The sequence below is a fragment of the Mirounga leonina genome, unplaced genomic scaffold (assembly GCF_011800145.1).
Source record: "Mirounga leonina isolate KUSES-001 unplaced genomic scaffold, KU_Mleo_1.0 Mir_154, whole genome shotgun sequence".
Taxonomy (NCBI): Eukaryota; Metazoa; Chordata; class Mammalia; order Carnivora; family Phocidae; genus Mirounga; species Mirounga leonina.
In genome coordinates, this window is record NW_023270389.1 from 5,925,018 (window position 1) to 5,949,584 (window position 24,567).

General features: G+C 39.9%; 2 protein-coding genes across 2 annotated transcripts in view; both read left to right on the forward strand.

Annotated features, from left to right (window-relative positions):
• The window catches only part of ATF6 (activating transcription factor 6), a 208,733-nt gene that overhangs the window by 100,577 nt on the left and 83,589 nt on the right, over positions 1-24,567 (forward strand). The gene's annotated exons all lie outside the window — the stretch shown is intronic.
• Positions 22,653-24,526, forward strand: LOC118014030 (proteasome activator complex subunit 3-like). The gene has a single exon (XM_035010026.1). The coding sequence runs from the start codon at positions 23,418-23,420 to the stop codon at positions 24,342-24,344; it is 927 nt and encodes a 308-aa protein (XP_034865917.1). The 5' UTR covers positions 22,653-23,417; the 3' UTR covers positions 24,345-24,526.

The window sequence follows — 24,567 nt, forward strand, 5'->3', positions numbered from 1 at the left end:
ATTCACAGTTTTTGTTTATTACCTGATTATAGATGAAGTACTTTATTAGGTTACACTTTCATGATACTAGAGAAGAACCTGGGGCGCCTGGGTGGCTCCGTCATAAAGCGTCTGCCTTCGGCTCAGGTCATGATCCCAGGGCCCTGGGATCGAACCCCACATCGGGCTCCCTGCTTGGCAGGAAACTTGCTTCTCCAACTCTCCCACTCCCTCTGCTTGTGTTCCCTCTCTCGCTGTGTCTCTCTGTCAAATAAATAAATAAAATCTTAAAAAAAAAAAACTAGAGAAGAACCTGATGGTCTGCAAGATTTCAATCAAGGAATAGAATATAAATAGGCTTTGAAAGTTTTGGTTTCTTTTTAAAACAATCTGGCGCGGGGTGGGGGGGGAATCTTTGTGTGTATTAGCCAAAATAGACACCCTTATAATGATTGGTACCCTAGAATGTCTCATAGAGAAGAGTGGTTTTTGTGCATGTATAAGTGCATTTTGTTATGGATTCTGTATCTGGCTTGCCAGATCCTCGAGATCAGAAACTTTTGATCTCAAGCTCCTTGTTAAATATGAGTTACTGTTGTGTGGTTTTAGGGGATTTAGTCATTTGTTCCTTGGCTCTATAGCAGATTGCTAGCTAACATAAACATTTCTATTATTTAGACTTTTCCATGCAAACTCTAAAGCAATTTGTTTTACGTTTGAAAAATGATTATTTAGTAGTCTCTGTAACTAGACTTGCATATAGAATAGCCCTGGACAGAGAACTTCTAACTCACAAAAAATTTAAAGTCTTCAGAATTCTCAGGATGGTGGACAGATCCATCTGAGTCAGGATGATTTTCCAGCTGTTCACTATTTGTGTGCTCTGTTTAGCAGTCTTTATTTTATAATGTGTTTTTCATGTGCACTCTTTAATCTCCCTTTTCAGGTTGCATGCTTTTTCTGGGCAGGGATAAAGTCTCTTTATTCTGCTTTGTCTTTCTACAAGGTCTGCTGCAACACAGTCTACTGTGCCGAGCAAGTCCTAAGTAAATGTTGGCTGCTCAGTCCACTGTTGCTGTGTGCCCTTTAACCTTATTTTTTATATCCTACTGTTCAAAAAATTACTAGAGGTGGAGTTTACAGAAACAAAGGAAGAAATTTTTCTCAATGTTTAAAATTACTTTTGTGGGTGGCTCAGTTGGTTAAGCGACTGCCTTTGGCTCAGGTCATGATCCTGGAGTCCCGGGATCGAGTCCCGCGTCGGGCTCCCTGCTCAGCGGGGAGTCTGCTTCTCCCTCTGACCCTCCTCCCTCTCATGCTCTCTGTCTCTCATTCTCTCTCTCAAATAAATAAATAAAATCTTAAAAAAAAAAAATTAAAAAAAAAATAAAATTACTTTTGTAATTCAAATAACAATGAAAATTTTGAAAACACACAGTCTACTTTGATGTGGTTGGAGTCTTAACTATAGAATAAAGTCATTTCTGAAAGACTAAAGTTACCCTGAAGAAAGGTGGGATTTAGGAATTGATAGCTTACAGTTTTGATAGTTGCCTTCTCATCAAATTTCAGATTTTCTAATGAGGGAAAAAAATATTTCCTGAAGGCACAACCTCATTCTAAGAATATTTTTTTACATCATGAATATATGAGGGGAAAATTTTTTTTTAAATTTTATTTATTTATCTGACAGAGAGATACACAGCAAGAGAGGGAACACAAGCAGGGGGAGTGGGAGAGGGAGAAGCAGGCTTCCCACTGAGCAGGGAGCCCTACGCGGGGCTTGATCCCAGGACCCTGGGATCATGACCTGAGGGGGGACATTGTTTTTTAACAATTTGTTGATGCAGACTTTAGAGACCTGCATTCCAGCCCTGATTCTGCCACTCACTATTTGCTGTGTGACTTTGGACAAATCATTTATCTCTTCTGTTTTTTTTTTCCTTATCTGTAGAGTGATGGAGTAGCTTTTCACTTTCCTTCCAGCTCTAGAAATCTACGGTATTCTTCTGTGTGTGCGTGTGTGTGTGTGTGTGTGTGTGTGTGTGTGAGAGAGAGAGAGAGAGAGAGAGAGTGCGAGCGAGCACTGTCCTGTTAGAAATCTGTGGTATTGTGTTTGTTTTTGAAGTTACTAAAATAATTCAGTCTAGTGAAGTTAGTACAGTTAAAGGGTTTTGGAAAACAACTATCACAAAAAGTCAAGTTACAAGGTGGGCCCATAAATCAATGAGTTTGATTTTTTAATAGCTGGTGTTCTTGCAATTTATTTAATAATCACTCTTATAGTGCTTATAATATGCCAATCTTTAATCCTCACAGTATCCCTATGAGGTAAGTACAATTATTATCCTCATGTTGCAGGTGGGGAACTTGAGGCACAGCAAGGTTTTTAACTGTCCAATATGACATAGTTCATAAGTGAAAGAGTCAGAATTTAACCAAGAAAGTCTGGCTCCAGAGTCTGTGTTTATGATCATTTCCCTATATTGCCTTTCTAGAACTTTTGTATCCAAATGCCTTCTCTTTCAAAGTATTCAATTTGGAATTTAATTCCATGGATCTCTGTGTTCAAAACATATACTGAGTTGCTTCAGGTTAATTTTCCAAAGAGAACAAGATCAAAGACAAAGCCCTGTGGAAACCCAGCCACATGCTGCATAAAGTAATAGTGGAGGAGGAACAACAGCTGTAGCAGGGAACAGAGGAAATGATTAGAAAGAGAGAAGGAGAACTGGAGGAGTGTACTACAGATGAAGTGGAAATAATTGACTTGTTTATTTTCTTTTAAAACATGGAGGTTGAGGAGGAGAGTTCAAAAAGGAGGTGATGAGTAGCAGTACTGGACATTACCGAGCTCACTGAGAATGAGAAATGAGGAAAACTCATTGGTTCTGCATAAACATGGAAGCCAGTGGCGATTTGAGATTACAGTTGTGGTAGAACAGATTCAGAACAGAATCCAGACTAGGGCCAGTTAGGAGGCAGTGTGAAGGAAATTAAGTGGTGGGTTTGGTAAACTTGGCATCGAAGGGAAGGGGGGATAGCTTGGACATAGTTAAAGAGAGGTAAGGCGCGCGCGCACGTGTGTGTGTGTGTGTGTGTGTGTGTGTGTCTGTGCTTTCAGGATAGGAGAGCTGTAGAGGTAAAATATAAGGCAGCTGCAGACTACTGTGGTTAATTTATATATACTGAATGTAAGAAGGAGCATGTATTTTATTCTTGACAGCTGTTTTGAAAGAAAAGAAGCTAGTCACCGTTCCTCATTTGTATTAATGTTTTTCTGTTTAAAGCAGAGCATGGAGAAAGTTGAAGAACAATTCTTGTTTGTTTATTTGCAGTGGGACTACAAAAAAATAAAAGAGTATGGAATTAAAACCAGATTTTTAAAAAATAAGGTCATATTTAAAGTATTCCTTGAGACATCAGTTCTTCTAAAACTTTTTTTTTTTTTAAAGATTTTATTTATTCATTTGAGACACAGAGATACAGAGAGAGGTAGCATGACTAGGGGGAGAGAGAGAGGCAGGAGCAGACTCCCCACTGAGCCAGGAGCCCGATGCGGGACTCGATCCGAGGACCCCAGGATCATGACCTGAGCCGAAGGCAGACGCTTAACGACTGAGCCACCTAGGCGCCCCAAGTCTTCTAAATCTTAAAGAGGTGTGTTTTAATAATGGTGAAGAGTTGGGGCGCCTGGGTGGCTTGGTTGGTTAAGCATCTGCCTTTGGCTCAGGTCATGATCCCCGGGTCCTGGGATCGAGTCCCCACATCAGGCTCCCTGCCCAGTGGGGAGTTTCCTCTCTGCCCTTCTGCTCCTCTTCCTGCTCGTGCTCTCTCTCTCAAATAAATAAAATCTTTTAAAAAAAATAATAGCAAAGAGTTTTAAAAAAATAAAAGTTGATAGAACTATTTCTAATTTAATTTTTTTTTTTAAGATTTTATTTATTTATTCATGACAGACAGAGAGAGAGAGAGAGAGGTAGAGGGAGAAGCAGGCTCCCCGCAGAGCAGGGAGCCCGATGCGGGACTCAGTCCCCGGACCCTGGGATCATGACCTGAGCCGAAGGCAGACGCTTAACCATCTGAGCCACCCAGGCGCCCTCTAATTTAATTTATACATGGATGGTCTTGGATATTTTGCCTCATATAAAGTCAGAAAACTAGCAAAATAGGCTGTTAAATCATTTTATGTCTAAACAAAATTCAGTTTAAGCTTTTTGATGATGTCACATATCTTAATTATGAAGGAAGCAATTATGGTTAGGAAAAGTTGATGATGATTTATTATCTGACTCAGGATTAAGGTCTGAAACACTCATGTCATTTCCTCCCCTCCCCCAAATGCGGTGATTTGTTCATTTTGGACTCAGATTTAACTTTGACACCATCCGCAAATCTGAACACTGACACTTAGTTGGTTTTTCCTGAAAATCCTAAGGCCAGTAGTAGTGTGATATTTATTTTAAGGCATTGATGCTAATCTATGAAGAGCCTATTACGAGTAGGCTTCGGAAGAGTTTTCCAACTCCTAATATGGGAAACACTTTGGAAGCCAACAGGTTGGATGATTAGCTGAGACTAGGAGTGTAGAGTATGTCTAACTAAATAATTATGTGATTCTTTGCTTAATGTCCGTTTCCTTGCCCAGCCTTAAGCATCCTGAGGGCAAGAACTGTCTCTGTCTTAGTAGTCATCATTCTATCCCTGGTATCCACTGAGGTGCCAGGCATATTGCAGATAGTCAATAAACGTTGAATGAATGAACAAACCAGCAAACTGGATACCAAATCCATCCATTTGACACCATATTCTAAAATAGTTTATATCATCACCATAATGTGATAGAGAATTTGTGATAGACCAGCGTCTTGACTCTTTTTATCAGGGCCATCTATGTCTCATGGTAAATCTGAACACCAGTCTTTGAAAAGTAATGAATTCAAATGCAAAGGCTAGTTACCATTTTGCATGAGAGAAGGTATACACTCAGGAAGATCTTCTCTGTATTTCAAAGTTGAAACAGTAATGTCAGTAGTACATGGATAGAGAAGATTATTTTTCACTTAGGATGCTAAACAGACTGTGGTGTCATTTTAATCTCCAAAATTTAATATGCTGCAGACTGAATAAGCTCCATATTTATGGGGCCCCATTTATAATGTATACCATGGTTTCCCTAGAAGGATGGGAAGATGCTAGTATTTTATTTCCTGCAGATGGAAGATATTCAAGAAAAGCTCTTCGACTTAAATTGTTAAATCTTCCATAGCCTGTATTTTGAATAATTTTAGAGTCATCTACATTTGATCACAATACACCTAGAAATAAATCTTGAAAATAAAACTAAAATATATCCTACAGAATAAACAGGCCTCTGTTATTCAGTTTACGTTTTATAGCTATTTCTCTTCTGATTCCATTTGTTATTGAATAAGAATTCAATAACTTAATCTATTAAGAATGAGTCTGCCTTGGAGGGGGTGTCAGATGTTTACTTTGAAGTCTCTTAAAGAGACTGGTTGCCTTCTCCCTATAAAATGTGCTTTGAATTAGCAGCTTTTCAGTATCTATTCTGGTGGAGGTAAAAGCAGTGTGAACTAAAGAGAATGATATATAGTCAAAAAACAATTTTCCCTTGACTTTGAAATGAAGAAAATCCAACTCAGAGCTATGTAGGCAGACATTTATTTGGTCAGATATTTATCCCCTCATTTTCTGTATGTTTGACCCTGACCTTTCAGTCTTCTGTTTTGCCATCAGGCCTTAAGACCCAACTGAGTAATAAGAAAGTGGGGATCCTTAGATTGATGTAGGTCAATGTTTCTCAAACTTTCTGGTTTCATAACTCCTTTATAGTTTCCAAACACAAAGAAACATTAGTGAGAAGAGTGGCATGGTCTTAATGTTATTATGGATCTCTTTAGTATATGGCTAAATAGAATCCAGCTGGATTCTTGTATCTGCTTCCACATTAATCATTTCTTTTTGGTTGAAATCTGTAAAGAAAACCTGGCCTCACACAGATAATGTGGTTGGATAAGGAGGGAATCTTTTTAAAGCCTTTTAGATAATTGTGCATATTCTTTGATACAATACCATTCAACAAGACATAGCTTCTTAAAGGTTAGTTGCAGTGTAGAAGCCAAATCTATGAACTGTTAGTACTCTGATACATTAAAATCCATTGATTTATCTTGCACTTTGGATCTTTTACCCGTGCATGATTTTGTAACATCGCACATTGGTCATTTGGAGAATATTGGCTAACTGAGTTATGCAGATCTTTTAAATGCTCACACATTTTATTATTCATTATTTAAAAAATCACATTCTTTAAGACCACTACAGATCTTACCAGAAAAGTCTTTAAGTATCAGGAAGCTGTTAAGGTTATGGTAGCAGATGCATGTTTTCTAAAATTCTAGTTTTTCCTTGAAGGTTCAAATTTTACCATTGTCAAAAATATTGTCAGTTGTTTTCCTTCACTTCCCTTAATTCATTTTCAAGTAAATGTCTATCAGATACCCAAATCTAAATAGCTATAGTTTGTCCATGTGACATTCTTTCAAATAAACTTGGTGTTCCATTAAAAAGTGGCTGGTACAGCTCACAACTCAGTTACACAAATTATTTTCCTCTAGACAACCATTATACTTTGTGATGCAGCAGAAGGGCTTTATGTGTATTTCCTGTTTTGTCACACAGAATATTAAAAAATCTACTCAGAGGTCAAGATTTAATAAAGTTAATAATTTTTATTGGTTTTATCAAGGCTATCCTTCAGTTAAACTTTGTGTGCAGGTGTGAATGTATCTGAACAAGGGGTGATAAATAATACAAGGAACTCTAATATAGTTGGGTCCCATCATGTTGGTAAGGCACAGAATTGCTTTCGCACCATCAGTGTACCTATCAATGTACGTATCAATATAGTTTTTCCGAGATGAATGATGAGATTCAAAAAAGTTATTCAACCCTAAATATTTTAGTACTGCTTTTGTTTGTTGCCAACCATTCCCGTAAAAGATCTTTGTTGCTGATTACTTGGGAGCTCCTGTCAAATGAATATAAACAAAACATCAAGTGTGTAGATTCTTTTATTGGTAAAACAAAAGCACAATTCTGTGGTGGAAATATTAACTTTGTCTTCGTACTCGCAGCTAAATCTTTAATTTGATAAGTTACTGTATGATTGGAAGGTAGCAATGCCATGATTTCTCTTACTGATTCGTCAGCAGGCACTGAGCAAGGTCAGCTCTCCAGGATTTTATGTTTCTCAGCTATTGTATGTGCATAGCCCAACATGTAAGATCTTTCAGTGGCCTTCTCATTTCTAGTATGAAAGGCTGTAACAAATTTTAATTTTTAAAGAATTCATCACATCTTTGTTTAAAATAATCAGCTCCTTTTTCTTTGAACTCTACATGATTAGTCTTAGAATGACACTGTAACTTAACTGACACCATGGTATTTGAAATATTCTGTTGCATTAGAGACAATAAATAGAGTGCCAGATCATGCAAGAACTTGTGAGCTGTGGTAAGGAGTTTGGGTTTTATTCTGAGGGCCAATGAAGGGATGTAAGTAACTGAATGACATGAACGATAGAGTTTGTAGGGTGAGTTTAGTTGTTGTCTCAACAGTGGATTAGAGGGAGGGAGACATGATAGAAGCACAGAGACCAATTAGAACACTTTGTCAGTGGTCCAGGCAGTATGATGGCAGTGGTGTGATGAACAGGTTCTAAACACATTTTGCAGATAGACTCAGTGGGAATTGGAGATGTATCCGGTATGTTCATATTTCTGGCTTGAGTAACTAAGTACATAGTGGTACCATTTACTGAGATGAAGGGTTTTGGGATAGAGCAGGGTAATATGTTTGGTATGAATACTAAAAGTTCTTTTTGGACACGTTTAAGTTTGAAATGTCTTTGAGATATTTCAAGGGAATATGTCACATTGGCTCTATGAATTGAGGACCCGGGGAGAGAAGTCTGAGCTAAGAAGGTGAATTTAGGAATTGACAGTTTAGAGCTTTTTAAGTCCATGACAGTGATGGAATCATCTAGGAAGAGAATGTAGATGAGGAAGGGGACCCAGGACCAAATGAGAGATTCCATTAGAGAAGGTTAAACTAACAAACAAAACTGAAGTAGAACAACCAGCAAAGTAGAAGGAAAGCCAGGAAAGATGTTTTTAAGAGGGAAGGAGTGGTTGACTTGAATTCTGAGAGGTCAGTTAAGATGAAGGTAAATATCCACTGGCTGTGTCAACATAAAAGTCATTGTCTTGTCCTTGACAAGAGCCCTTTTAGTGATGAGATGGAAGCGAAAGTTAGATCAAAGATGGGGGCATCTGGGTTGCTCAGTCAGTTAAGCGTCTGACTCTTGGTTTCAGCTCAGGTCATGATCTCAGTGTCCTGGGATCGAGTCCCACATCAGGCTTCACACTCAGCACGGAGTCTGCTTGTCCTCTCCCTCTGCTCCTCCACCTGCTCTCTCTCTCTCATAAATAAAATCTTTAAAAATAAAAAAAGAAAGATTAACAATGGATTAAGCAGTAAGGAAATGAGGACAGCATAACAATTTTAAGAATTTGCCTATAAAAGGGAACAGAGGGGCGCCTGGGTGGCTCAGTTGTTAAGCGTCTGCCTATGGCTCAGGTCATGATCCCAGGGTCCTGGGACTGAGCCCCGCATTGGGCTCCCTGCTCAGCGGGAAACCTGCTGCTCCCTCTCCCACTGCCCCTGCTTGTGTTCCCTCTCTCGCTGTGTCTCTCTCTGTCAAATAAATAAATAAAATCTTAAAAAAAAAAGGGAACAGAGTAAAGGATTATTTTTTTATCCTAGGATAACAATGTAAAATTTTAAAGAATGAACCAGTAGGTAGGAAGAGAGCAGTGTTATAGGGGAAGTGATTAAGTCCTTGACAAGGAACAAAAAGGTGGAATTCCTATCACAGGTAGAAAGATTGCCCTTTGCTAGAAGGTGGGATCTTCCTCCTCTTGTGGTAGAGGCAAGACAGGTTCATAGGTAGGAGGTTTGGTTCCAGAAAGATAAGACATCTCTGAGCGTTTCTGTTTTCCCACTGAAGTGCACTGTGAGGTCATCAGCTGAGTGAGGAGGAGGTGTAAGGGATTTGATGAAAGAGGAGCAGGTTGGAGGGGCACCTGGGTGGCTCAGTCAGTTGGGTGTCCAACTCTTGGTTTTGGCTCAGGTCATGATCTTGGGGTTGTGCGCCTGGGTGCATAAAACTTTAATTTTATGCTATTCAGGAATACTTGAACATTTAGTGTTTACCTTGGATTTCTGCCTTATTGCCTTCTGAGGAGTTAGCCTTGTTAGCAATCGGAACTATACCACTTAATTGGAAGACTCTAATATAAGAATAAAACCATGTGGCTGGTTTAAATTTAATTTTCTGCTATATGAAGCAAAGACTTGTTCTTTAACATAGTTTGTAATTAAGATTAATAGTGAAATATTGTGTCATACAATGCTGTTTATTTTTTTTAAGGTGAAGATTAGGGTTCCCCCTAATCTTTACTGAGATATAATGAAGTTTAAGGTGTACAGTATGATGTTTGGATGCACATATATATTGCAAAATATTACTTCAATAAGGTTAACATATCCATTGCTTCACATTAATTGCCTTTTTTTAAATAGTGAGAACATTTAATTTCTTTTTGCAACTTTCAAGTATATGATACAGTATTGTGAACTGTAGTGACCATCTTGTATATTAGATACTCAGTATTTATTCGTCTTATAGCTGGAAGCTTGTACCCTTTGACTGACATCTTCCCATTTCACCCACTGACCCCACCCCCTGGCAGCCACTATTCTATACTGTTTCTGTAACATTCTACTCTGTAAATCAGATCACACAGTGTTTGTCTTTCTCTGTCCCACCTATTTCACTTAGCATAATGCCCTTAAGGTCCATCCATCCATGTTGTTGCAAATGGTAGGACTTCCTTGTTTTCCCCCTCTTTTTCGTGGCAGAGTAAGATTCCATTGTATGTACATACCACATTTTCTTTATCCATTCATCCATCGGTAGACATTTAGGTTGTTACCAGGTCTTGGCTATTGTGAGTAATGCTGCAGTGAATATGGGGGTGCAGAAATCGCTTTGAGATAGTGATTTCATTGCCTTAAAATATATACCCCAAAATTGGATTGCTCGATCATATGGTAGTTCTATTTTTAATTTTTTGAGGAACCTCCACACTGTTTTCCATGGTGGATTAGGTTTTTTTTTTTTTACTGTTTTATTGAGGTATAATGACATATAAGCTACTATACGTAGTTAACTGCTCATTTTATAAACTTTGATGTATGTACGTATCTGTGGCAACATCACCGTAGTCAGGATAATCAGTATGGCCATCATTCCCAAAAGTTGTTTCTTCTTGCCACTTTGTAATTTCTCCCCACTCACTCTCTCCCCTCTCATTAGGCAACCACTGATCATCTGTTACTATAAATTTGTTTACATTTAAAAAAAAGATTTGATATGAAGGAATCCTACATGATGTGTTTTTTCCTTCTAGCTTAATTATATTGAGATTCATCCACCTTGTAACTTCATCAGTAGTTCATTCCTCTCTTGCTTAGTATTCCATTGTAGGGATACAACACAATTTGTTTATTCATTCACCTTCCACTTTGGACTACTACAACTAAAGCTACGAAGAATATTTGTGTACAAATCTTTGTGGGGATATATGCTCTTATTTCTCTTGTGTAAATACCTAGGAGTAGAATGACCGGGTTATATGGTAGGTGTATGTTTTGCTTTTTTTTTTTTTTTAAAGATTTTATTTATTTGACAGAGAGAGACACAGCGAAGAGGGAACACAAGCAGGGGGAGTGGGAGAGGGAGAAGCAGGCTTCCCGCTGAGCAGGGAACCTGATGTGGGCTCCTTCCCAGGATTCTGGGATCATGACCTGAGCCGAAGGCAGACGCTTAATGACTGAGCCACCTAGGCACCTGTGTATGTTTTGCTTTTTAAGAAATTGCCAAACTACTTTCCAAAGTGGTGTACCATTTTATGTTCTGAGAAGTATGAGTGTTGAAGTATCTACCTCCACATCCTTGTCAACACTTGATATGGCCTGTCTTTTTAATTTTAGCCATTCTAATAGGTGTGTAGTCATATCTCATGGTTTTAATTTATTTATCTATTTATTTATTTTAAAAGATTTTACTTACTTACTTACTTGACAGAGACAGCGAGAGAGGGAACACTAGGAGGGGGAGTGGGAGAGGGAGAAGCAGGCAGGGAGCCTGATGCAGGGCTCAATCCCAGGACTCTGGGATCATGACCTGAGCTGTAGGCAGATGCTTAATGACTGAGCCACGCAGGCGCCCCTCATGGTTTTAATTTATATTTCCTTAATGACTAATAATTTTAACCATCTTTTCACGTACTTATTTGCCATCCAAATATCTTTGTTCAAATCTTTTGCCCATTTTTAATTGAGTTGGTTTCTTATAATTGGTTTGAAAGTTCTTTATATATTCTAGATACAAGTGCCTTATCAGATACATGATTTGGATACATTTTCTCTCAGTCTGTTGCTTGACTTTTCAGTTTCTTATTGGTGTTTTTCAAAGAGCAGAAATTCTTAATTTTGATGAAGTCCAATTTATCAGCTTTTTCTTTTATGGATAGTTTTTGTTGTAAGAATTCTTTACATAACCCAGAGTCACAAAGATTTTCTCATGTTTTCTTATAAAGTTTTATAGTTTTAGGTTTTATATGTAGGTCTGTGATCCATTTTGAGTTAATTTTTGTAAATGGTGCAGGGATGAATCAAAGTTCATTTTTTTGTATATGGAATCCAGTATTGTATGATACTCAGCGCTATGTTTTCATCCAATAGCTTTTGATGGAAGAACTAAAGCAAAGCCAAGTTTAAAAGGTTATACCAGGCTGTCAGTTTCCTTTGTGTTATCCTTAACTTGTTAGGTTGTACACTTTGCTGAACTTCTTAAAACAGTATCCTGTGATTGAACTTCTTCAACTTCAAATTTCCAGTCTTTATACTTAACCAATGAAATGTTATTTATACTCTTTGGAAACATAACATATACTGTAGATAATTATAGCAAAAGTGTAATGGGTAGCAGAAGTTATGGCCAAACCAAGATTCTGGAGACCAGATGAAATAAACACATGACATGTGCCCATACAGATCACAGTGGTAGGAAATACACAGAAGAGTAAGTGAAACAGGAACTAAAATTAAAGCAGTGTCTTAGAAGTGTCTGCTACTTTCTGTTTAATCTGCTAGTATTTTCCCTTTATTTAAAAAGAGAGATGCAGAATTAGACCCTAGAATTAGTCTTCTAAAAATATGTGTATTGTGTATGTATGAATATGTATATATACACATACATACACATACACGTATTTTAGGATTGGCTTAAAGAGTAGAAAAATAGCACAGGGTATAGATAGTTCATCCTGTAGCATTGTGCAGCCTTATTCAGAAGTAGGAAAAAAAAAAAGCCTTTCCACTTAATCATGAGTCATTACTTTTTAGTTTAGTGGAGAAAGTCACTTTTGGGGGGCTGATAGAGCATTTTCTGGTAGGCAATCATGAGGCATGGACTCTGGAGTCAGGTGAATGTGGATTTCATCCAGCCTTGTTCTACTGCTTACAAACTCAAAGACTATAAGGAAATGCTTTTCAGAGCCTCAATGTCCTTATCTCTAATATAGTAATATTAATAATTACTTCTTTTAGGTTAATAAGTTTAAGTGAAAAACCAAGTACCAGCACCGTACTTAACACACAGTAGGTGTTCAGTATATGTCTGTCATTAGGGGCTTGACCTTTGAAGGTTATATGGCTTATGGTTGGAAGAACCTATAAATGGATAGGCCAAGGGGAGATTGTTTTTCATTAGATGTAGCACAGTCATCCATGATCCCTCCCAACCTCAGCTCCCCATAGAGATTCATTTTGATGCTATTATTTTCCTTAACTTCCATCAACAGAAAATTGGCACATTTGGAAAGTATGAAATCTGCAAGATTGTACAGTGGCTTTTACATTACTGTCTATTATCTAGGTTTATGAAGGCTTGATTTAGATAGTTTAGATTTACCCTTTGTCCCTTTTGGGGGGAAAGGGAATCATAAATTTGAAAGGAAGGGCTTTTCCAAACAGAATCTCCCTCATAGTATAACCTCTTATAATAGCCTTTTAAAAAAGTGATTTTAGTTATTTTATTTGAGAGAGAGAAAGAGCACGAGGGGGGGGGGGTAGGGGAAAACTTTTTTAAAAGATTTTTTTTTAAAGGTTCTATGTATTTGAGAGTGAGCGAGCATGCATGAGCAGAGGGAGAGGGAGAAGCAGACTTCCCGCTGAGCAGGGAGCCCAACTCGGCTCGATCCCAGGACTCCGGGCTCATGACCTGAGCTGAAGGCAGAAGCTTAACTGACTGAGACACAGGCGCCCCGAGAGAGAGAATCTTAAGCAGGCTCCACGCCCGGCACGGAGCCCAGTGCAGGGCTGCATCTCACGACCCTGAGATTGTGACCTGAGTCAAAATCAAGTCACACTTAACCGCCTGAGCTACTGTATTGATACTAATTCAGTGTTCATTTCATATGATGTCTTCAGAAACGAGAGATTTAGATGACATACAGAAAACTGAGTAACAGTAGACACCAGCTTTTCTGCTCTTTTTTTTAAATTTATTTGTCAGAAAGAGAGCACAAGCAGGGGGAGCGACAGAAGGAGAGGGAGAAGCAGGCTCCCTGCTAAGGGAGGATCATGACCTGAGCCGAAGGCAAAGGCTTAACCGACAGAGTCACCCAAGTGCCCTGCTCTTTTTTTTTTAAGAATTATTTTAGAGAGAGATTGTGTGTGTGTTCGCGCATGTGTGCACGGGTAGGGAGCAGAGGGAGGAGAGGGAAACCCAAGGTAACTCTGAGCTGAGTGCAAGCCTGAGGCGGGGCTCGATCTCACAAGCCTGAGATCATGATCGGAGCTGAAACCAAGGGTTGGACATTCAACCAACTGTGCCACCCAGTTGCCCTTGCTCTTTTTTAAAAAACTTTATTAATACAGTTTTTGTTAATTTCTTTGTATTTTTTTTTCCTGAAAGACTTGGTGTTGGTGGCACTGTTGTAGTTTAACTTTAGTCCCAAATTCCCTGAAATAGAAATCAGAAGTAAAGGTTTAGAGGGACAGAGGGAGGCAGGCCAAGGAGGAAACAGTCTGACCAGGACAGAAGAAGAGGGTATGTGTGGTGGGCATTCCTGGACAAGGCCATTCCTGGAGGGAGGGGGTTGGCAGACAGCTGACATCTGCCTCATGAGGAGGAGGGAAGAAAGATCCCCCTCTTCCTAGGGCTTCCTGTCCCCTTCCTGCTTCCTTCCTGTGGATCAGCCACACCTTCAAACAGGGCTGTCCACCCACCTCTTCTCCTGGTCTGACTCCCCACTCTGTCCTGCCTGGAAAGTATGTGAGAGATTGGCTTCCTTTGATCCCTCTTTCTGTTGTTTTTCCATTTCACAAGATTCTGATGTGATGGGGGAAGGGATAGAACCTATTCTCTTTTTAGTGTTTATTCAAACTGACTATATCACATTCATTTTGATGGATGTAATGACATCAGCTAATGACTGGGAAGAAGCTATGTAGTCTTTAATCTGACCTTTCCATATTGATATCAGATAGGAGCCATATGAGTGGTATGTCATGAGTTCATCCAGAGGATATAAGAAACATTATTTTCCTTTGTAGCATGAAGTCAGTCTTTATTGTTTTCTTATAAGTATTAATAACATATAAATACAATCATATATAGATTTTTAAAACAATTACATCAGCATAGGTTTAGTAATTATTAATAAATGTTACTGTACAAAGTTGTGGTTCTTTCTCATTTTTAGATGAAGCCTGTTAACCTTACATTATTATATATAATAGAAGTCCATTGATTATTAAAAAGATAAAAAATTAATGATAAAATAACTTGAGTTCAGATTATAAATAGCTCAAGTCTATTTTGATGAAACAACTTCACTTAAGGCTGAGGTTTTGGGGTCAGCTTTTTAGTTACAAAGTTTATCTTGCTTATTTTTTAGTAAAATATCTAAGTATTTATAATACTCTATCATACAAAAAGAAATGGTCAACCTAATTTCTGTGCATATATGATTGCTGATTATTTGAAAGCTGTTATCTGCTTAGAATTATTTTACCAATTTTGTGTTCAGCTTACATTGGGAAGAAGGCAGTGTTCTTTTTTTTTTTTTTAAGGTTTTATTTATTTATTTGACAGAGAGAGAGAGAACAAGTAGGCAGAGAGGCAGGCAGAGGGAGCAGGGAGCCTGATGCGGGGCTCGATCCCAGGACCCTGGGATCATGACCTGAGCCAAAGGCAGCCACTTAACCGACTGAGCCACCCAGGCGCCCCAGAAGATAGTGTTCTTAAGCAAAACACTTATTAGAACTAAAACAACTCCAGACTCAGTTGTTTTTATTGATATTTTTCAGACTTTACTGTAGTTCTGTGTAGTTGACCTGAGTTTAAAATATAAAGCTAGGAAGGCATACTTTCCATCTACCAAGATGAGAATCTTAATTTCATTTTGAAACAAACACTTCTATTTTAAGAAGGTGAATAGTAGTGATAAATATCAAATCCAAATTTTTTAAAACCAGTAGTGCCTCTTTTGTTGTTTTTTAGGAGAAAAGATAAGGATGAGATACCTTTAGAGCATAAAAGCGTTCGTTCTTCAGAACTTCAATGAATTTTTATTATCCTTAAAACTTTTATTCATGCTAAGTGTGACTGTATTTGAATAATTGTTTTACTTTCATAATTAAAAAAAACTTCCACAAATGCAGCTGTCCTCAGAGAATTATTTAATCGAGAGATTTAATCAGTTTTATTGTTATTCACACAACAAAATATTTAATGAGTAGCCATTAGATTCCAGACTGTTCTCACTGTAAAGAATCCAGTGATAAAACAAAGCCCTCACTTTTATGTTCTAGGGACAAATACTAATGTACAAATAAATATGTAGAACAATGTCAGTTTGTGATAAATGCCATAAAGGAAAATCAGAGGCGCACCTGGGTAGCCTAGTCCGTTAAGCATCTGACACTTGATTTAGGCTCAGGTCATGGTCTCAGGGTGATGAGATCAAGCCCTGCGTTGGGCTCTGTGCTCAGCAGGAAGTTTGCTTGAAATTCTCTCTCTCCCTCTCCCTCTGCCCTTGCTTGTGCATGCGCTCGCTCTCACCCTCTTTCCCTCTCTCAAATAAATTCTTTAAAAAAAGGGAAAATCAGAGTAAGAGGACAGAGTAATTTTAAATGAACACTGAGAAAGTACTTTTTTCCCAGGTTGAAGCATATAAAATCTTTGGCTTGTGTTTTTAAATTTTTAAATTTTGGCTTTTGACCATTTCTGTTGGTGAAGATCATTTAGAGAAATTAAAAACTCACTGTATATATTTTGTATGCTAACCAAAAAATTTAGCCTCAACTAGTGAATTTAGCATTTATAAATGGAAGTGTCTATGGAGGAATAAAATCTTTAGTTAACCACTACTTTACTTTTAGCAGTAAAGTCTGCAGCTCATGAAATTTCTAATTCTGGAGTGGTTTCAGCTTGCAGCAACCCCTGGGGAGCCTGCTGATACAGCACCGAGTTACAGATTATTATTCAGCTGTAGAAGTTTTATGCTTGGGCATTTTCTTACATCTTCCTCTCTCAGTCAGTTGAAATCTTGTATTTTTGCCAAATAAAACAAATCCCATACTATTAAGAAGCTATAAGTAAACAGTAGGAGCATGAGTCAGAGCCAGCATCGCCCTTATTCCTTGTGTGTACCTCTCGAGCACTCCCCAGTATGTTCACTTTGCACAAACACACAGTACTGCACACGACTGTTCTACAGAGCAACGCCGGTTATTTAAGTGAGGGCGATTTTGTAGAACTAAGCAATACGGTGACTACCAGAATTCTGGCTGTTACCACAGTCAGAGGCAGAATGTCAGATTCTGCGATGCTGTTGGTAGGGAAGAGAAATCTGGTCCCTGCCTTTCCTCTATAAATCCCCGCAGAGTTCAGCCCAGAAGGCTGCTGTGAGACCCCACAAGGGATTGTATGTGCTACAGCACAGTTGAGCAGCTCTCCAGGGGAACAAAAAGGAAAGGATAAGTTGCTCGAGAGTCCCTGCTCTTCTGCTAGTCAGGTCCTGTCTGATAAATTGTATCCTGTTTTGCTTCACTAATTCATTTATTCATTCAGTAAATGTGCATTGAACACTTCCTATTACGAGACCCTCTGCTACCAAAGACTGCATAAAAATGAATAAGCCCAAATCCTTGCCTTCCCAAAGTTTATTATAGTGGAGGAAAGTGAGTCTAAAATTGCAGCACTGGGATAGGAACTATAAAAGAGATACATGCAGAATACTCTAAGATTACAAATAAAGCTACTGCTATTTATGAAGCATTTACTGTCCTAGCTGTTTTAGGTAAGTTGTTTCATTTAATCCCCTCAGCAGCTCTATGAGGGAGGTATTACTACACTACGTCACTTGTGCCAGGAAGGAGAAGGTGGTACCCAAGAACGTGTCTTCATAAACACTCCTTGAGTTGATTATAGAAGGATGAATGAGTAGGGTGGAGAGTGGGAGGAAGATGAGGCGATGCAGCATTTCACCCGGAGAGTGGTGAAGACATAAACGCAGAGGATGTGAGAGAGAACCTGTTGGGAAATGTAGACTAGATTCTGGGAAATAAAAGATGGCAGGATCCAGTCATGAAGGAACTTGTGCTTAAGGAATTTGGTCCTTACCCTGTAGAAGATGGAAGTATGGTCAGACATGCATTTCAGGGAGATAACTCTGATTGTACAGGGTATTAGAAGAGTGTACTTTCAAAGGAAATGATTTCTTTTAAAGGAAGAAATTTCCCAGCATTATTATTAGGCATTGTTTAAGCACATACAAACATTGAACTAAGTTTTCAGAACATCTTACACTTGTAGATTTACATCTATAAAAACCAAAATAATTTATGGGCGCCTGGGTGGTTCAGTCAGTTAAGCGTCTGCCTTCTGCTCAGGTCATGATCTCAGGGTCCTGGGAATGAGCCCCGCGATGGGCTCCTTGCTGAGCAGGGAGTCTGTTTCTCCCCCTCCCTGTTCCTGTGCCCTCCCCCTGCTAGCACTCTCTCTCCCCCAAATAAATTAAAAAAAAAAAAAAAACACTTTAAAGAAACCAAAATAATTGTGTAACTTAAATATAAATAAAATTACAAAGATAAAATCAACAACATGAATTTATGCAAAGGATAACGTTTTTGTGGAAGAGTCACTCCAGACAAATGAAGGTGATGCTGACTCTCGTGATGCACGTTCTTCGTTTCCTTAGACATTTCCTTACTGTTGCCTACTCTCTGATTACCTAATTCTCCCTCCAGATTTCTCTTTGACCCAATAAGAAAACCTCTGCCTTAACAGGTTTTTGGGAGGAGGGGGAAAAGAATAACCATACCTAGTAGGCTCCCCTCTCTCTGATCAATTAAAATAATGGTACTTGGTGGTATCATAATCATAAAAAATATAATTATGGGCCCCCAAATTGCATGGCAGTTATATGACCCCAGAATATGCTTACATCAATTATTTTATCGTCAAAGTGAATTCACAGAAATAATTACAGGGAACTGATGGACTGCAGTATGAGAAATGCAGAACTAGAGGATTCATTGTTCATCCAGAACAGGGATTTTATAAACAAGGAAGCAATCAGTGGCTTTGGTAGAAAGTCAGTGGCCAAAGCATTTTAAAAAGTCAAGAATCTAGGATCCAGAGGTCAATAGATTTTTGCTAATCAGTGATCTTAGAGATCCCTGATAGTAGACATCATTGTTAACAAATTATACCAATTATGTCATTTGTAAGATAAAGTAATATGAACTAGATGAAAACATGACTGTCACCAGAAGGGTTTCAGCTGAGAAATGTACTTTTCAGCCACGGTAGCCAGTAAAGTTTGTGCTTGCTTCACCTGTGCTCTGTGATATGGCCTCTAAATACTGACGATCTCAGATTCAAGCTGTTTTTGGTTTTTTTTTTCCAATTACTTACATTCAACTCTGTAATATAGTGACTCATCAATGATATATAACAAGACAGTGAACAAGAAAATTATATCTGGTTTGTTTGTATAGAATTCACAGTTCTCCATTTCAAAGGGTGAAGGGAGATTTTGAAATGTTGATGAGGAGACTCTCCTTCAGTAATAGCTAACATTTACTGAGCAGTTACCATGTTCGAGGCACAGTGCTAAATAAACTACATGGATTAACTAACGTCATCCTCAAAACAACTTTCACAAGATCGCTGTTATTATATTGTCCATTTTATAGATGAAGAAAACGAAGCTTGGGGAGGTTAAATAACTGAGCAGGGTCCCGTGGCTAGTAAGTAGCAAAGCCGGGGTTGGAATACGGTGGGGAAACTGCATGGCCTTAGCCACATGCTCTAGCGGCATTTGTCTTCACGAAAGGCGTACACAGGTCCCATCTGGAGACTGGTTCTGGAGACGCTGAATTGGCAGTGACCACTGACCAAAGGGCAGGGTAGCAGGTGCCTCTACGTTGTTTATTTCTGTGCCCTTACCTGCAGCAGTTTAAGAGGAAGCGTGAAGGACGGGGACGTGAGATACTTGTCTACTCTACAAAGTGACCCTGGCAGGGTTCTCAGTACTACATTGTAAAACTAAGCCTTTTATGCTCACTGGGGGGGGTAATCATAAGTTGTGAATGAAGCCCTTTGGCTTAGATAACTTAAGATCCACTGCAATCTGGTGATGAGGAATTTCATAAACAGAAGGGGATAAATATTACCACTCATCAGAATCTTAATCTAGGTTTAGCCCCATTGATTATTTTTCTCCTAACTTATTGACAGAAATCAGTGGGGAAATAAGCATTTTTTTTTTTTTTTTTAAGATTTTATTTATGGGCGCCTGGGTGGCTCAGTTGGTTAAGCGACTGCCTTCGGCTCAGGTCATGATCCTGGAGTCATGCTTTCTCATGCTTTCTCTCTCTCTCAAATAAATAAATAAAATCTTTTTTTTAAAGATTTTATTTATTTATTTGAGAGAGAGAATGAGAGACAGAGAGCATGAGAGGGGGGAGGGTCAGAGGGAGAAGCAGACTCCCTGCCGAGCAGGGAGCCCGATGGATGCGGGACTCGATCCTGGGACCCCAGGATCATGACCTGAGCCGAAGGCAGTCGCTTAACCAACTGAGCCACCCAGGCGCCTGAAAATAAGTATCTTGAAGGATTAAATTCCAATCTGTATCCTCAGTTACATTTGTATCCAAGAGTTGACACAACAACAGTTGCTTCGAATAATTTTACAAATGGAACTCATACATAGGACCACAGAATCCTTTCTTCAGGGGCATAGTTTCAGAGTTGGAGGATATTTAAAGGATAAATCAATCCACAAATCTGTAGGTATTCCTAAAGTGAAAGTGGTGTGTCATTATTGGCATCAGTACATGCTGCACCCTGCCAACTGTGAGAAGGGAGAAACCGGAACAAGACAACACCCTACACAGCTGTTGCCAGCCTTCCTCCACCTGTTAGTACTCAGTGTTAATTTCATGGGGCGAATCAAGGCATGCAAGTGCATTAAATAATTTAAAAAAACAACTGCTGATTGCTGGTGGTCAGTGGGGAAAGAAAAATTAGGAGCTGTCATTTTCCTACCAACTGCTGCTCTAATTAACAAGGACAAGAAACATATTATGAATAAATAAAATTCTTACACCACACTAGAAAAAAGAGCAGCTGAGCCGCCCCAAAGGATTTTATATCCTACTCTCAATGAAAGAAAATAATTTCATATAAATGGCTGCCTTAGTCAGTGTCATAAATAGAAAGTAAGTCCCCATTAACTAGAAATATTTTCTCTTTGAAAATAGAGTAACAATTTGATAAACCATATATAACATTGAGGATGTTTTTCACATTAAAGAGAATTTCCATAGTAACCTCCTTGTAATCTTTCATAGCTAAAGTTATGAAGAAAATCAAGATATGGGAAAACCATGGTCATGTTTCAAGATTTGATTTTCCTTTTCTGTTTGATTACCCTATCTGAATTCCCATAACTTGAATGTAAATTTGCATGTATACAAATGTATGTATACCCAAGTCATCTCTTAGGAGAAGTTTAATGTATAAATAGAAATTTTTTCTCTAATCAAAAAAAAAAAAATAATATTGAAATCTGCCTTTTCTCATCTCTCCACATCCAAAACTATCACCAGGTACTGTAATTATACTTCCTAAAACTCTCTAGAGTCTTCTCTCTGGCCCCATTGCCATCACTCTGAATGAGGCATTCTTTACCATTTGGGTTAAATCAGCAGGCGCTCTTCCTTTATTCTCTTCGTCATATCTACCTCCCCACTGAAGTCATCCATCTGTGTGGGGTTTTTTTTTCCCCCTGCCTGAATCCCTTCATTGGCTTTTATCAAATCCAACTTCCTTATGATGGCAAAGAGGGCCCTGCCTCCATGAGCTGGTCTTTGCTTACTTTTCCTGCTTCAGTTGCTGCCACTTTCCCAGATACCCTAGGATCCAACTTACCAGTAATTCTCCGGTAACCCCCCCACACCCCCGTAGAGCCAAAATACATATGCACCTTTATCCAAACACGTATCTTTGAAAATATAATTCCCTCCACCACATCCTTCTTTGTCACATTCCAAGACGTGCAGTGATCTAAACACAAATTTCAGCCCCTAATTAGGGCTGAACACAGTTGACTTGAATACAACTTAAATTGCTAGTTTGTTAGTATAGGTATCTTACTATGATACATGTGTACTTGAACTCTGATGCACTCCCCAGTTCCTGCCTCAGAACTAAAGAATTTATTTTCCAGCTGCTGGAAGTCCTGCAATAGCCCTCTTCAGGAATTGTCTTGTCCCCAACTCAGGACAACTGTGAAGGGGCTTTCCTGGTTTCCCATGGGGTCAGCTGAGGCTCTGAGACTGCATCAGTGCCTAACTTCTCCCTCTGTTCTGTCTCTTCCTTTTTGTGGGTCCTTTCTCAAGAACACTCCCTAACACTCCTAAAAGCAATCTCTGTCTGCTTGCTGGGGAGACCAACCTGTAACATGTTTGTCTTATTGACACTTTCTTTTCTGTTCTAGATCTTGTGAAATTATGGTTTGCTAAAGTCTTACTAATTCAAGGTCATTTCATCAGACATGTATCGAGCACCTGATCCATGCCAGGCCTTGTCCCACATGCGATGGCAACAAATTAAGACTTGACCTATGTCCTGAAGTTTACAGTCCAATTGAGGTGACAGTTACATTCAGAACTATATTATAGCATCTTTAGAATAATCCTTTTTTGAACTAAACTTCAATAATTTAAGTATAAATCAAAGGCATGCACTGTGGTGTTGCAAAGAACAAAAGGAAAGTATCTCAGGGAAATGAAAATAAAGAAATGGAGTGAAATTTTAGGAGGTTATAGAATTTGTCTTTATGATTCTGGAAGCCTTTAGGGGAAATGCAGTTTTTTTCATTTTTTATTTTGAAGTAAGTTCAAGCTTCAGAAGAGTTACAACGAATACTGAACTCCCTTTATATAGATTCATCAATTTTTAACATTTCTCCACATGCTTTAACATTCTTTATACATCTATACATGCACACTATTTTTGCAAACCATCTGAGAATAGTTTAAATATATCATGTCACTTTATCCCTTAATCCTGTAGTGTGTACTTAAAAAAAGGATATTCACTCTGTAACTACAATATAATTCTCAAATTCAGGATATTTGATACTTTCATTTTACAGTCCAGATTCAAATTGTTAATTATCCCAAAGAAGATGAGCTTTAAGAAGAGTCCTAGACCTTCACATTTGTAACTCAAACTAAAAATTGTATGAAGCAAGCCACAGAAGAGCTCAGAACTTTACTCACTTGATTAAAATACCACAGTGAAGGGGGAACCACTCCTGACTTTTAAGGGGAAAGCATGGGTACGCTCAAGTTACCAGTAAAGGTGTGGCTTCTGGCTCTCCAGAAGTGAGCCTTACTCTGGAGAGCTCATTCCTCGAGGTGCCTTTCAGAAGAGACTTGTGTGTCCGGAGTCCAGGGATCATGGATTTCCTTGGGCTCCTTTGTGAAGTACATCGACTTGTCGTTGCTTGGTCTTCACGGTGCTTAAGTTTTAACGATGTTCTTTGGAGCCATCAATCCTGCGCAGGCTTCCGGCGGAGAGGCCCGGAGGTGGGGCAAACGGGGGCCGCTCCGGGGAACTGGATCCGCAGAGACTCCGCCCCCCGCCTCCCCCACGTGACCCAGGAAGCGGGGCCACCCGGCTGGGGCGTCGCTGGAAGGGCATGCTCCGCGCGCGGCCCCCTCCCCCCCGCCCCGCACGGGCCGCCGGGACTCCGGGACGTCACTTCCGGCGTGGCTGGGCGTGGGCTGTTGGGAGTTGGTGGGGGCGGCGGAAGCTCAAGGCCGCCCTGCGGCGGTGGGGGGAACCCGGGTGGTGTCCGCCCCAACGCTCGACGCCCCTGGACGTCATGGCTTCCCCTCTGAAGCTGGAGCAGGACGTGCAGGGGAAAGTGGATTCGTTTCGCGCCCGCATCGCGCAGGAGGCCGAGGATCTGGTGTCCACCTTCTTCCCTCAGAAGCTGTCAGAGCTGGATAGTCGGGTCCAGGAGCTCCGCCTGCAAGACCTGTCCAGAATCCGTTCGGTGGCCGCCCTGGAGCCCCGCGCCGTGCCCGACACCGCGGGGGACGGGCCCAAGCGGGACCTGTCGCCTCTGCAGGCCCAGTCCGCGGTCAGAGTGCCAGCACTGCCAGGGGGCGAGGGACAGCTGCTGCGGAGCAACCAGCATCTGGTGGAGCTGATTGAGCGGGTAAAACCCGAGATCGAGCTGCTGAGAGAGAAATGCAACACGGTGCGGATGTGGGTGCAGCTGCTCATCCCGAAGGTGGAGGACGGCAACAACTTCGGAGTGTCCATCCAGGAGGACACCGTGGACCAGCTGTGGACCGTGGAGAGCACCGCAGCCTCCTATCTGCGCCGCTTCTCCACCTACTACAACACCAGGGCCAAGCTGGTGTCTAAGATAGTGAAGTACCCCCAGGTGGAAGATTATCGCCGCACGGTAGCCGAGGTAGACGAAAACGAGTATCTGAGTGTGCGCCAGATCCTGCTGCACGTTCGGAACCAGTATGCCACCTTGCACGACGTAATCCTCAAAAACATCGAGAAGATCAAAACCCCTCGCAGCACCAACACTGACAACCTCTACTGAGGACCTTTCTCCACCCCTCTCTCCTTCAGGAGGTGGCCGAGCTGTTTAGGCAGCCAGAAAGGGTTATTAATGACTCGACAGGTGCCGAAGCGACTGGAAATGTGCATTATGTTTAGTGACAATTTCATACAGCTTTATTCTCACACTGAATACTTTTAGTGTAGCTGTTATTTGCTTTTTCTTTTGCTGAGAGGATGGGGACAGACCATCTAGTAGAAGGTGG